Source organism: Populus alba, chromosome 10 (genome assembly GCF_005239225.2).
Source record: "Populus alba chromosome 10, ASM523922v2, whole genome shotgun sequence".
Lineage (NCBI taxonomy): Eukaryota > Viridiplantae > Streptophyta > Magnoliopsida > Malpighiales > Salicaceae > Populus > Populus alba.
The window spans coordinates 10489160-10504324 of record NC_133293.1 but is presented as its reverse complement, the minus strand read 5'-3'; the positions used below and the strand labels follow the sequence as shown (position 1 = coordinate 10504324).

Sequence of the window (15165 nt, the reverse complement as noted above, 5' to 3'; positions counted from 1 at the left end):
TGGCCTCTAGCCGCCACCACTGATCTCTCCGCCGTCCTTCCCACGAAACACCACATCCCATACATCACCCAACAACCTCACCGAAGCCTGCAACACCTCTCTCTCTCTCCCTCTCTTCCCTGCAAAAACTTCTTTTTTCTTCACCACCGCAACCCCAGCAGCAGCAGCAGTGAAACCACCCTTTCCAGCGGCTTCCACCTCGATCAGAAGCTTCTGCCTTTCCCAGAGACCTCCAGGACAGCAGCTCTCTCTTCAGCCGCTCCAACAGTTGCAACCGTGAGCTTTCCTTCTCCTCTGCAGGGTCTGTTTTCCTTCTTCTTCCAGCCGGGACCAGTGCACGCTGCCGGCCTCGCCGCCTCCAGTCACACCGGCGCACCACCAGCCAGGCTGCCGACTCTCTCTCCACGCCAGGTAACACTCTCCCTCCCTGCTCCATTTTCGTTTTCGTTTCTGCATAGCCCGCTGCATGCAGAATTCGTTTCTGCATGCAGTGGCTAATTAATTAGTCACTTGGGCCGGGCCGGTTCTGGCCCAGCCCGGCCCAAAAAAAAAAAATAATAATAAAAAAATAAAAAAATTTTCAAAAAATATTAAAAAAAAATCATGTAAAAATTTGTGGTTTTCTTAAATATTTTTCCACCAAGTTTTGCATAATATCGAGTTGTATATTTACATTGTAAAATACAAATTCGGTATTTAAAATACCTGGTTTTTCTCCAAAATATTTCAAAAAAATCAAAGCATTTTCGAAAAGAAAAAAATATTTTCATTGCATACGGCCAGATTCTAAAATTGTTCCAAGCATATTTTTCAAAACAAAAAAATACAAAAAAATGAAAAAATTGCATCTTTTTCATGTCTTTAAAAAAATAAAATGGATATCGTAACCAGTTTATGATTTATCCATTAGGATTTGGCCAACATGTCAAAAATATTTTTCCAATCCTTTTTAGGATCCAAATGTAGACTTTAATATTTTGTGGGGTGTAAATTACACGATAAAGTACACCCTCAGGTATTAAAGATACAAGGTGAAGACATGCGATGCTAAAATTCAGATTTTAGAACGGTTTAGGATTTAACATAATAAGGTAGAGACTTTCTCATGAAGATAGATCTACTTGAACCTTAGAAAGACCAATGAATAGAAATTCGACCTACAAAAACAATCAAACAACATTGCAAGCTTACCTTAGGTAGGGTGCACTGGGGGTGATGCGTCTTCCCCTTGCACAACCAGTCCCTTACTCAGACTCTCGAGACCATAGGTTCCTAGTGACCATGATACTAGGTGGCGACTCCAACGAACCAAGCAAAACACAAACAATAATAAACAAATCGCCAGCGGATGCCGCGCGGATTTTGACGTGCGACATTTTGCATGAGGGAGGATGAATTTATATATATAATACAATTGTTGCTAATATGTGTTTTAGCAGTATTTCTTGATAAAATTTGAAAAAACAAAGTAAGATGATCTGGGTAAAAAATATATATTATTACAATCGATAATTAACTTAATAACCAAGAAAAATATATTTATAGGTGTTGTTAATGTTTTAAAGAATTTCAATTAAATCAAAGATATTTTGAGTTTAGCCCTTTCCTGTCATAGGTGTTAAGCTAAATTGGGTTAGATTTTACTTTTATATTATCTAATCATCTAAGTAAGTTAAAGTTTGATCCAATCGACCTAGTAAAAATCAAGTTTGACTAGAAAAAAAAAAGAAGACTTCAGCATTTTAACTTTGTTCTTCAAATATTGAGATAATGATATCTTGAATCGACCTGAGTAAATCTGCCAAACAAATGACTCAGTCAGGTCTAACAAGTTTATTTTATGAAATCATGTTTTACTTAATTACACAATGATAGAAGCATTAGACAGTAATCAAATAATTTTTTAAAAAAATTGTATGATTAGATTTAATTATATGTATAGATTTATAGAGGTTATGAGTAAAATTATTAGTATTTTAAATAATTTACACTTAATAAAAGCTTACTTTGAATAATATAAGCTTTCTCTCAAGAAACACATCATACAAATTCCATACAATATGACTTTCAAGTTGTCGCACATGTGTGGTATCGCGGCAATCGTTCACTCTCAATATTGTATCAGTTTGGCAAATATAGAAAGACAAGTATTTCTTGTCTTTTATCAATGGAATGATGGAATCGGGGTCACCACCTAGTATTTTGGTTACTAGGAACTCTAACTGGTCTTAGAGATTGAGCACGGGGACTAGTTGTGTAAATGGAAAGTATTAACAACCATAATACACCCTACCTAAGGTAAGTTGCATTATTTAATTGTCTGATATATGCTAAGATCTATCTGTTAGTCTGTCTATGGTTTAAGAACAGTCCTTCTCGGTAAGGAGATCCTTATCTTATTAGGTAAAACCTAACCATTCTAACGTGAATAAAAAGAAATACCTTTTTAATATTAGGAATACGTTTTACATATAAATTTGTAATCCCAGATACAATAAGAAAAAAAAAGATTTTTTAGGAAATTTTTGAAATATTGGCCAATTTCTCATGGCTTTAATGAACTGGTTATTAAAGCTAAAATGCATGCTAACACATATTTTTTACATGCATGCATCCTTACCTGGTTTGAAATATAGGTCCCCCCTCTTTGGAACTCCATTGTCATAGGGTGCCTTTATTTTATATCCAAAGCCTTCTTTGCTCTTCTGATCATCGGCTCATCTATGTGTTAGGCTTCAACTTAGATGCAAGTGCAATGCCCATTCTAGGTTGTCCATGACAATTACTGCTCTCATTGTTTCTTAAGCTTGACCATGCTTCCAAGTGTGGTGTTGTTTGATTCATCATGAAGGAGTTTAACTAATCATTCATCTCCTAGATTCTCTCAAGAACTGTTCTTTGATTAGTTGTGTGCATCTTCATGGAAACATCAGGTTGTCCAAACATGCATCTCATAGCTTATAGTAAAAGGCTCATAGTTGTATGCTCAATGTTCTTCTCAATAGATTCCTCTCAACTCATCTAATCAGATTATGAAAATAAATGTCTCGGCCTCATTAATGATGTTGCTTTTATCACTCATACTCATGGGATGAAGTGCACATTTAAGCTTCAGAATAGATGGTCCCATAATCAGTCTTGGTGGTATGCATCGTTCTAACATTCATTCAAATACAACCCTGCGATAACATATGTCGAGGGTCATAGCCATGTTTCAAAGGATAAACCCAAGATAACAATATGAAGATGTCCTTCCAGTACAACATTATCCCACAATCAGTCTTGGTGGTGTGCATCTTTCTAACATTCATTCAAAAAGAGCCATGTCATAACATCTTCCGGGAGTCATAGATATGTTTCAGAGGGTAAACCCAAATGACAATATGAAGATGTCCTTCAAACACATCTTTACTCTCAATTATTGTTGGAGTTCATTTAGATCACGATTGTATTTGAACAATATTGCCCCTAGTATAATCTGAATGTGCTCATTCATTGATTATCTTTCTTTAAACTGTCCTCAGTTCACTGATTCATCATTTGATCATCTTTCATTGCCTCCCAACTGATCTGATTTTCTTTTTCACAGTTCAATATATTTCCCCTGGCTGCTCCACTTTTTTAGGAGTGTCGAGAAATGTTGATGTCATTTATATCGAAGAATTTGCAAACTCAATCAATGTTCTTCTTGTTTAACAATCATTCTTATTCTCGAATCAAATCTCATATCTAAAATATCATGTCTATTCAAGTCTAATTGTTGAAATGAAATCAGAGAGATGTTAGTTTTGGAAAAGATTTTTTGAAAATCAAGCTTTTTGGTCAAAGACCCAACACACGTCATTCAAAATATATAGTCATTTAATTGTCTTGTATTTTGAAAACATAAATTGACCCATTGTAAAATTAAAATTTCTTTTTTATATGGTTCTTTGTGTCAATTATAATATCTGGTTTTGAGTATGTCTTTTGATGGTATGTGATGATATGATCTTCTGTGAATTTCAAAGAAACAAAATGCTAAAGTCATAATCCAACTTTTCCTTGATGAATGACCAATCTTGATCTCTTGATGACATGAGGGGCTTTATCATGGATATCAAAAGTCATGTTTGTTGCTTAGTATTTTTTTGGTGTTTGTCTTTCGACATTTTGCTATGGCTGTGTGCATAATAACAAGTAGTTTAATCCATGAAGCCATGAATCTTATGGAAAAGATCTTCAAGTTTTGAGAGCGTCATTTATCAGTTCAGATTGCTTACTTGATCAAAAAGAGCTTCTTAAAACATCTAATGCAGGCTATGGTTCAGGGCTACAAAAGAACGAAATTTCATAGGCTCAAAAGGTGTTTAAGGGTTTCAAAAACATAGAATCAACATCAACTAGTCATCAACTCTTTCTCTTGTTGTCATTGTAGAGGGATGACATACAGCCATGTTAAGGATAAAATAAAAAAAATTCTCTTAGCATAGGTCATAATCCAACTTTTCCTTAATGAATGACCAATCTTGATCTTTTGATGACATCAGGGGCTTTATCATGGATATCAAAAGTCATGTTTGTTGCTCAGTATTTTGCTGGTGTTTGTCTTTCGACATTTTGCTATGTCTACTAACTGTGACATGATTAATTCTTGCACCTATCTTCACTGCTTTGTCTAGATGATCATGAAAGACCAACATCGGTATTTTCTGCCCCTCAGTCTATGTCTTTTTTTTTTTAGCCTTTTCTCAAATTTTGGATTTTTGTTCTTAAGATTCCCTTTACCATTGACTATAACCTTGTCTTTATCCTTTTTAACAGCATATCTCTCATCGCCCCCAGTGTGGGGTGTGATCCTGGTTAGGGTTTCTTTTTTAAAGAAAAAATCCATTAGGCTCAAAATAAGATTGCAAAGGATATATTTCAAGAATTGTAAAATGAGTGACAAAAATGGTTTTTTCTCATTTCAAGCAAGGTCAGTTAGAACTGATAAATTTTGACCCCTTCTAGTGTAATGGTCTGGATTTGTAAGAGTCTATGGTTCGCGAGTCCTTAACTACTGAATCCACTACGTGTCATTATGAATACTGCTAAAATTTAGCTATATGGTGTGTGGTTTATTTTTGTGTACAAGCTCAAAATTTGTTCGATCACCTCTTGCCATTTTAACGAACATCAAGTCTTTTGTGGAATCAAAACACTTCTAATCATTCAAGATTGATTAGCCTTAATCGCAAGTTGAAATTTGATCGAAATATTTTGTCAAAGTAAAATGGTAAACATCTCATGATTCTAAAACAACAAAAAGACTAAGAAAAGACATTTCATTAAATGATGAGATGTGATCCCAAACAAAATTGTGAACAAACTAGATTGACAAAACAACATTTCTGATCAGCTTCTTCATCAATCATCCATGTCTTGTTATCCCTCATTGGTGATTACTTGTTAATGCTATCATCCTTCGCAAGTTCTACCTGCCTCTTGCTTACCAACTTTTGAACTTAATCTTCAAAGTTCTTGCAATTCTTCACATCTCATCTAGATTATTTCGTCTAGCGAATCATTCCTTAGGGCAATGAACTACTTGTGATTTGTTCTTGGTGGCAAGGTCAGCTAGAATAGGAAGCCTCCATAGAGCAAACCATTTCCTAATCATAACATGTCAACTTTTCCGGTCTTAAAGTTAAAGAAAGTCATGTTAGGAAAATATTCTCTGTAAGATCCCACATCAGAAGCGAGCATCCAGAGCTAGGGCTTTATAAGTGCATGCTCACCTTGACTGGTAAGACGTGTTTTGGGGTCATGCGTGGCTGCCAAGAACAAAATCGTGAGGGGGACCTGGGTTGAAGCCCTAGATTTGGATGGACTGGGAGGCCCAAAGCAAACAATATCTTGCTAGTGAGGTGGGGTGTTACATTCTCGCATCAGCATAACATCAACATTACAAAAGGCCAAAGGATTTACATAGGGTTCTCTCCTTATCAAAACCCTTATGTTTATCGAATGCCTCTTGCTCCATCGTTTCTGTCATGATCCTCTATGATCCATACTTCCATGAAATTGCTCTCCCTATCGATCCAGGTCATGGCGAGCTTTCCTTTGTATTCAGTAAGTCTGGTATCTTTGTTATCATTACCCTTAGAGGCTGACAAAGGAAATGGAAACAAACAATGAATCTCCCTTTTCACATCAAATACAAAGACATTTTTCTTCCAAATGAGCCATTCACGGATACTTTTGTCATGCGATGAAGGGACTCTTCATGAGGCAACTTCACATCTTCCAATAGCTTCCATTTCCAAGTTGTTGATTCAAACAACTCAATTCTAATGCAGTGGTACATATAGAATTCTTTATGTGAGTGAAACTTGGGCTTCGAGAATCTCACAATCTTGTATTGTAAAGGCTTTGACCTTTCAATCATTAGGCCAAATTCTATAGTATCATATTGTGTCTTTGGATTTGGGATCTTTTGCCATTGTTGGATGGAAGGGATACACATATAATAACATGATTTATTATATACGCGACAAAGTAGAACCCCTTCATTTGTTGATGACACAATCTCCATGTTTTCTGGAAGAAAATCAATGGGTATTTGCGTATAGGTCTTCAAAGTGTTAGTTGCAAGAAAGGAAACCTAATATTTGTTCCTGATCATGCTTTAGATAAGGAAACTGGAGACAATGTTGATTCTTTGGTTGTGTAGTTTTATAAAAAAAGGCTATGTTTATGAATTGGAGGCTTGAGCGAATCTTCCTTGCCAATGTCAGATGTTGGCAACTCTTAACTTTGGAGAGGAGAACAAAATTAAGGGACCTTTATTCCAAACTAATGAGTATGCATGTTTAAACATATGAGTATGTTTTATATGATAAACTCACCCTTCAAAAGGTGACGCGTGGTCATAACTCAAGAGTTTTGATTCTTGCTCTAACTCTGTAATGAAAATTTCCCAAGTGATGATCATTGTGTCACCCGCAAGTCTTGATTCCAAGATACTTTCAGGAACGACTTGTTTTGATGCAAAACAAAATATAGGGAGTAGACACCCTAAAGGCAAAGTTCTAGTTCTTTTATGTGAGATAAAGGGTAGGTTGACTATTGAGTCTCTAAAACGGGTCTCTTGTTGTCCTAGTGATCACCCTCGTGTAAGCAATATGGGGGCTTAGTAGGTAATAGGATGGCATGTGCACCAATCATCACCAGTCTAAGCACTCAATGTAGAGTTGGGGTTTACACAAACTTAAACCTTGACTAAAAGTCGTAAGGTAATCTATTAGTCCCCCACCTAACCTAAAGTTTTCCAGTATAAACTCTCACATAAAAAAAGAATAATGCATGAAATAATTTTATATAATGCATGAACAAATATGCACAAGAATTAAAGTGTATAAGCAAATAACAAAAGAAAATGCATATTAACAGCAAACTCACAAAACCAAACACAAAAATCAAACAAAACAATGCTTAGTCTACAAGGTCCCTAGCCAAGTCGCCATTTTGTCGCACATATGCGGCATCGCGATGATCGTCAACTCTCAGTATTGTATCACTCTGGCAAATATAGGGAGACAAGGAATTCTTGACTTTTACTAGTGGAATGATGGAATGAGAGTCACCACCTAGTATTTTGATCACTAGGAACCCTAACTAGTCTTAGAGATCGGGCGCAGGGACTAGTTGTGTAATGGAAAGGTATTAGCACCCCAAATATACCCTACCTAATGTAAGATGCATTGTTTAACTGTCTAATATATGTTAAGGTCTACTTGTTGATCTGTCTATGGTTTAAGAAAAGTACTCCTCAATAAGGAGATCCTTATCTTATTGAGTAAAACTTAATCGTTGTAACGTCAATAAAAAAAACTATCTTTTTAATATTGGAAATACGTTTTACATATAAATTCATAATCCTAGATACTATAAGAAAACAAAATGATTTTTTAAGACTTGGTCGTATGCATGAAAACAAGATTTTTTTTTTTAATTTTTGCAATGTTTTGACGAAAACCAAATTCATATCCTTACGATATTAAAATACAAACCAATACTAATCAAAATGGACAAAAAAATATGCGGGAAAAATCACAAATTTTCAAAATGATTTAAAAAAAAATGGAGTAGGAATGACCCGCCCAATCATTTTGGGCTGGGCCGGACATGAATAATGGAGCACTCTCTACTATTCATACAGAACAATGGAGCAGCCAGGGACGACAAAGGAGAAGAAGCTGACCTGGCAGCGATGGCGGTGCTGGTGTTGACTGCAGCAGGCAATGGCAGTGTTGAGGAAGAATCACGTGGCAGACGGGGGATTCCAGACGGTGGTTCTTCGTCGTTTTTCTCTATGTTTTCCTATGTTTTCTTCTTCTTGTTGTTTCTGTTCTCCCGCTTCTTCATTTCTTCTTCAGTCTCTGATGATGGTGGAGCTGCTATAAAATACGGTGCTGCTAGTGCTAGTCGTGGCAGGCTAGGGAGCTGAGGGTGGCTGGTGGTTCTTTTTTCTGTGTTTTCCTTAACCTTTGTTTCTACCCTCCCTCTTGTTCTTTCTCCTTTTCTCTGTTTTGTTTTGGTTTCTCCTTTGTTTCTGCTGGTGGTAGAGCTACTGTCAATAGTGGGGCGATTCTCATGGCGACTGTCATAACCCAATTCTTACCATTTTATTTGAATTATTATTATTATTTTATTACTGAAAAGGATAAAAGAAATGATGAAACAAAATAATAATGATGGAAAAAACAAGTAAAATGAAATAAATGAAGAATGAATTAAAATTTAGGTTAAGGGCAACATGATTGGAAGTTTTGGGGTTTAATTAAACTTTGGAATTAATCTAATTAAGCTTGGAATTAATTTAATTAATCCAATTAAGGGTTTAATTAGAGAATTGATAAGTTTTGAGACATAATTGAGCTTGGAATTAATTTAATTAATCCAATCAAGGGTTTAATTGGAGAATTGATAAGTTTTAAGACTTAATTGAGCTTGGAATTAATTTAATTAATCCAATTAAGGGTTTAATTGGAGAATCGATAAGTTTTGAGACTTAATTGGACTTGGATTTAATTAAATTAATTAAATCAGGGACTTAATTGAAGAAATAGCAAAGTTTGGGGTTAATTGGGGGGCACGATTGCAACAAATTAAAATTGAAGGACTACATTGAAAATGACACGCAAATGCAGGGGGCCAATACAGTTTAAACTAGGGGCTTAATTACAAAACGTTTAAAACTTCAAAGGCCAAAACGCAAATAATCACTAAACTTCACAACAACGTCGTCTGTGGATACGCTGTTCATCTTCTTCAACGGACGCGTGCCGCCGCTATTATGCCTGCAATCAATGGATGAAACAACATTGTTCTCTTGCTATAAAAGCCAGAGAACGAAAGGCCACAAGAGGGAGACAAAGAAAAAGAGCCATAAATAGTGGGGAAAACTGGGGGAAGAAGGAGCAGAACCGAGAAAAAGAAAAAAAGAAACTGAACCGGGGAGAGAAGACAGAGAGAGTGAGCGACTGAAAAGGGAAAAACAAAAGAAAAAACTGAGAGGCAGAGGAGAAAAACAAAGAGGCAGGAGCACGAACAGAAACAGAGGTATAAACTGAAAACAATAGGATACACACAGAGAAGAACGAAACAGGGACGAAGGAGCAGAGGGGATAGAACGCGAAAAAACCAGGGGACACAGAGACGAACAACAATAAGAAAAACGCAGGAGAAGAACCCCCATCTCTTGGTTTCAGAACTCCATCACCATCAACCATTGTATTCGTCTGCGTTTTCGCTTTCCAATAATATCACAAGCAACAGCTTAAGAAAGGAAGACCAGGGAAGACGCAGAAAAACAGAAATAAAAGAGCAAGCTTCCATTCAACCGAGAGCACCTAATATCTTCATCACCATCGTTGATGTCCTGAGCAGAGGAACCGCAGAAGGAAGACCAAGGAAAGCAGTAGATAGGGTCGACCAGCCAGAGCTTCGCCATCGTCTCCATCGCCTCCAGCAGACTAGGTAAGCATTTCTTCTTCTCGCATTATTTCGATTAAGTAGCATTTACACTGTGCAAGTGAATTTTAATTCACTTGCAAAGTGTAGCAACACGCGTGCGTTAGCGCACACCTGTTGCTTAGCCTAGCCGGGCCACTGGCTTGGGCCAGTGGCCGGGCTGGGTCTAGCCCAGTCCATGTGGGCTGAGCTAGGCCCAGCCCCAAAAACATAAAAAATAAAAAAATAATAGAAAAAAATTAAAAATGAAAAATAGAAAAAATATGTGTATGCATTAATACAAACAATATAAATTTACTGGTTTATTCACCAACGCCAGAGTCGAGGATAAAATATTGGTTTAAATTTATATTATTTTTATTTGTTATATTTTATTTTATTTAGCAAGAAAAAAATAAAAAAACATATGTGCATGTATGAAAAATAAAATTTATTTTATTGGTTTATTCACTAAAGCTAGAGTCAGGAATAAAAACACTGATTTAATTTTTTTATTATTTTTTATTTAACTACATAAGAAATAAAAAAAAATTATGTGAATGCACAATAAAATGAATGTAGTTTTTTTTTTTTATTCACTAGCGTTAGAGTCAAGAATAAAAAATATTAATCTAAATTTATTTTATATCTACGTAATAGTTACCAACGACAGAGTTGGAATTATCTGTAGTTCAATATTCACTGATGCCAGAGTTAGGAATATTACAAGCAAACCATTAGAGCATAAACCAATAAAATTTAGCAATTTAAAACAAAACCAGCAATGCAGTTAGCCAAATTTCTGGATTGATATATGCCATCATTACTGTCGAGGCAATTTGATTTGAGCCAATTCCTAATAAATTTATACTCTTCAATACAAAATGCTGCTGAGAAGATTGAGGCAATTTGATTTGAGCCAATTCCTAATAAATTTATACTCTTCAATACAAAATGTTGCTGAGAAGATTGGGTCCATGCGCTTTTCATTCATGTTTAGTGAAAGCTCTTACATTTAAGGATTAGTTCATCAACTGTTACTCCACAAACTTCCTCAGTTTCTCTTTAATGAAGAGTTGTTCCTTGAGGGAGATCTAAAGGGCTTTATTGGTGCCCAATTCTACATAAAGCTTTTCTAGTTGTTCTCTCAACTCTTCCTTGTTGTTAATTCTTTTTCTCTTATTTAGTTTAGCAACTTGTGAAGTTTCCATTTTGAATTCGAGATTCATGAAGTCACCAATTATAGATTTCTCCACCTCGAGTATTTTTCACTAGTGACTAGATCTCTCAAACCATCTAATTCTTTTTTTATATATATACCAAAAGCTTCCAATCTTGTTTGATGTTTTTCATGACTTCTAAAGCAGATTGGTCTTTGAAAAACCTAGAGAATTGTGATAGTTTAGTCATCCTTGACACATATTGTATGCCCCTAAGTTGTCTCGCAACCAAAGCAAGCATGTAGCTAACTTTGTTTGTGCTGGCTATGAAGGGCTTGGTGGTATGGTATTCTTAGAAAGGCTGCTTAGAACCAGAGATACCACTATAACTAGAGGTGTCAACACGAGAGTATTACTCATTTATGCTTTGTTGCTGACCTTATGATATGTTGTAAGGCAGACACAAATTCAGTGGGTGTTGTGATGACAGCTCTGGATGACTTTGTTGTGTTATCAAGGTTGATGATCAACCCAGAGAAGAGTCATGTTTTGATATAAGGTGTGGATAATGATTTGAAAGCATCTCTTTTGGATCTCTTGGGAGGCACTACTGGATACCAGACCCAAGAATATTATGCACCATCTTTTTCGGTTTCCAGGACATGTTCCATGACACTCCTTCATCTTATGGCTTGTCTCTTTGGGTCGTCTACACACTATTAACACAGACTACAAACTTTTCAGATCATAACCTCTACGGTATGTATTTTGTGCGGTTTACATGTGAAAACCCATGATCATTTATTTTTTGAGTGCTCCTTCTCAGCATCATTATTTAAATGAATTAAATAAAAAGATATATTAAAATAATATACTATATTTAATCATGCAAGACTAACAATGACAAAAATAAAATTATTGAAATGATAAATAGAACTTTGATTCAATTTAGGATTAGTCATTTAATAATTTAAATTTATGATACACGAAATAGAGATGTACTTTCTTGATAGTAGAAGGTTGCGTTTGTTTTACACCTACTTTTGTGTTTATGATGCAACAAACGCAACAAGGTGTTTGGTAACAAACCAAACTACATTTTATACTACGGGATCCACTAAAAAATTGAGTTTGAAACACAGTTTTTGTGAAGCAGTTTTTACATGATTTTTTAAATGGATTTTGTAAAACCCTCTTTATTTTAGCATTTCAAAAACTACATCAAAAACAATCACACTCGAAGTTGTTGATTTTGTTGGATAAAGATATCTAATAATAACCATATAAATGAAAGTTAAACTCAAATATTCAGATAGTAATTTCATCGATTACTATGAAAGAAAATAAATAAATTAGATGCTTGAAGGACAAATGTAGTCTAAATATTTAATATTTGAAAAATAAGAAATCAGAATTAACAAAAAATAAGGACAGTAGTAAAATCTCAAGACATATTCTATATTCCCAATGCCATTACAACATACTATATGTCTATAAATAGCCATCCGATACTAGAATTGAAAGCCACAACCCCCGTCTGAAGCCATTCTCCGAAACAACACACGATATGGCTCCTAATCTTTCCCATCTTTTATCAGCAATCCTCGTTATCTTTTCTATCCAGTCCTTCAGAGGTCAGGCAAGAACTTTGAAACCCGAGCATCGCCAATCTTTCAGCAGCTTCCTTCAAGGGCTGGAGGGGGTTCAAAAGGGCCAAACTGTGGAAGGGCTTATTGAGCTCAAGCAATACCTCAAAAAACTTGGGTACTACCCAAGTGATGATTTCACTCTCACAAGCAGTGATTTTGATGACCACTTGGAGCTAGCACTCAAAACATACCAGGAATATTTTCATCTGAATGTTACTGGTAACCTTGACTCTAGTACCATACAACAAATGATGATTCCACGATGTGGAATGCCTGATATCATAAACACTCCGTCCACTAAACCGAACAGCACTCCATCAAAACACAACAAGTTCCACATGGTTGTTCATTATGCTTTCGGGACACAAAAGTGGCCACCTTCCAAGTATGCTCTGACCTACAGATTTGGCTCGGGTGTCCAAGTTGTTGGTTCGGACACCTTGAGGTCGGTCTGCTCAAAAGCTTTCCAAACATGGGCAAAGGTTTCTCCATTCACTTTCCAGGAGGCGACTGCCGGTGCATCAGCGGATATTGTAATCGAGTTCTACAGCGGCGATCATGGGGACCAGTATCCTTTTGATGGACCAGGGAATCAACTGGCTCATGCTTTTTATCCACAAGACGGGCGTCTCCATTATGATGCAGACGAGAACTGGAGCACTGACCCCGCAATGGATCAAATCGACCTGGAATCCGTTACTGTTCATGAAATAGGACATCTGCTTGGCCTTTATCATAGTAAAGATCATCCCGAAGCCATCATGTATCCAACGATAGCACCGGGAAAGAAGAAAAGAGATCTCGCCCAGGATGATATTGATGGGATACATGCTCTCTATTCCAATTAATTAATTAAACTATATGCAGTATCAGTTAAGGAATTGCTAGAAAATATTCATGGCAGTTGCAAGCTGGCCTTATCTCGTACTCTAATTATGTTATATCTAAGTAGATTGGGCTTTTATTCTACATATTTGAAGAGCTTTTTATTGTACCAAAATTAAAAGGAAAATTAAAAAAAAAAGCTATAGATTAAGTTATTATTGTACGACATGTTAATTAGATCCTCTCTCTCATGCATGTTCCTTCCACATCATGTTAAATTGTTGAATTCAAAATAATTTATCTACCTTCTCAGTCTCAAAATAAATATGAAGACGTAAAATTCTTGGAATAAATAAGTATACATCAATAATTTTTGTGTTTAATACGTGATTCTCTTTTTACCATTAATCAATGCTCTTATTTATTTTTACTAATAATCACAAAAAATTTTATAAGGATTTTTTTTTTTATGATTTGAAAAATTATATTTTATATCATAAATATCAAGGAACCAACTCAACCCAATAGCTTAAGCTATTAGGTGAGGTTCTAAGAAATGATTTATATTATTCTCTAATACACCCCCTTAAGTGAAAGCCCTTTAAGCTTGAAACTTGCACAAGTCCACATTACCTTATTCTTAATTTTTATCAAATAAATGGAGATGTTGAGATTCAAATTCATGACCACTTGGTCATTAAGGCTCTGATACCATGTCAAGAAACCAACTCATCCCAATAACTTAAGCTATTAAGTGAGGTCCTAAAATATGATTTATATTATTCTCTAACAGTTAATTTCATTCGCAAATTTACATTTAGTATACTTTAAAAGAAAGCCAACAAAATATATCTTATTATTTACTAAATTATTATTTTAACGACTAAAAAATCTTTGAAATCTCAAAATAACAAAATTATCATTCATGATCAATTCTTGAACACAAATTCTTTTCAGGAAGCCATAAAAAAGTGCAGCAGGCAGGTTCTCTCATGAATCTTGATTCTTGGGTAATTCTTAGTAATTATTCATTTTTAATCTCCATGATTTAGCTTTGTTGCTTTTGCTAAGCTTTCTGATGTTATTTATCTACGGCTAAACAAGTCTGCTGATGCAGAATTTCTGATGTTATTTATCTACGGCTAAACCAGATTTGCATATGTCTATTTCAAATCATGTTACTTTACATTGTGATAATCAAGTAGCCTTACACATTGTAAAAAAATCATGTGTTTCATGAGAGAACTCAACATATTAAAATGGATTGCTACTTTATTTGGGACAAAATTTTATGAGGTGAAGTTGTTACTCAACATTTGATTTCTTCACAACAATTAGCAGATGTGTTTGCAAAAGCTTTGGGAAAAGAGAAGTTCAAGCAGCTCATGTGCAAGTTGGGAGTTATTGATATTCACTCTCCAACTTGAGAGGGAGCAGTGTTGGAAATTATATTGACAATGTTTTGATATAAATAGAGAAGCTATATCTTGATATAATTAGAAAAGATATGTTAGAATATATTGTATCAATCTGCATTCAATTAGCTGTCATAAGTC

The 15165-nt window shown here is 35.3% G+C and overlaps 1 protein-coding gene across 1 annotated transcript; it reads left to right on the top strand.

Annotated features, from left to right (window-relative positions):
• Positions 1–12675: 12675 nt before the first annotated feature.
• Positions 12676–13802, top strand: LOC118061568 (metalloendoproteinase 1). Its single transcript, XM_035075043.2, has one exon. It carries the CDS (start codon positions 12703–12705, stop codon positions 13630–13632), a length of 930 nt encoding a protein of 309 aa, XP_034930934.1. The 5' UTR covers positions 12676–12702; the 3' UTR covers positions 13633–13802.
• Positions 13803–15165: the final 1363 nt, after the last annotated feature.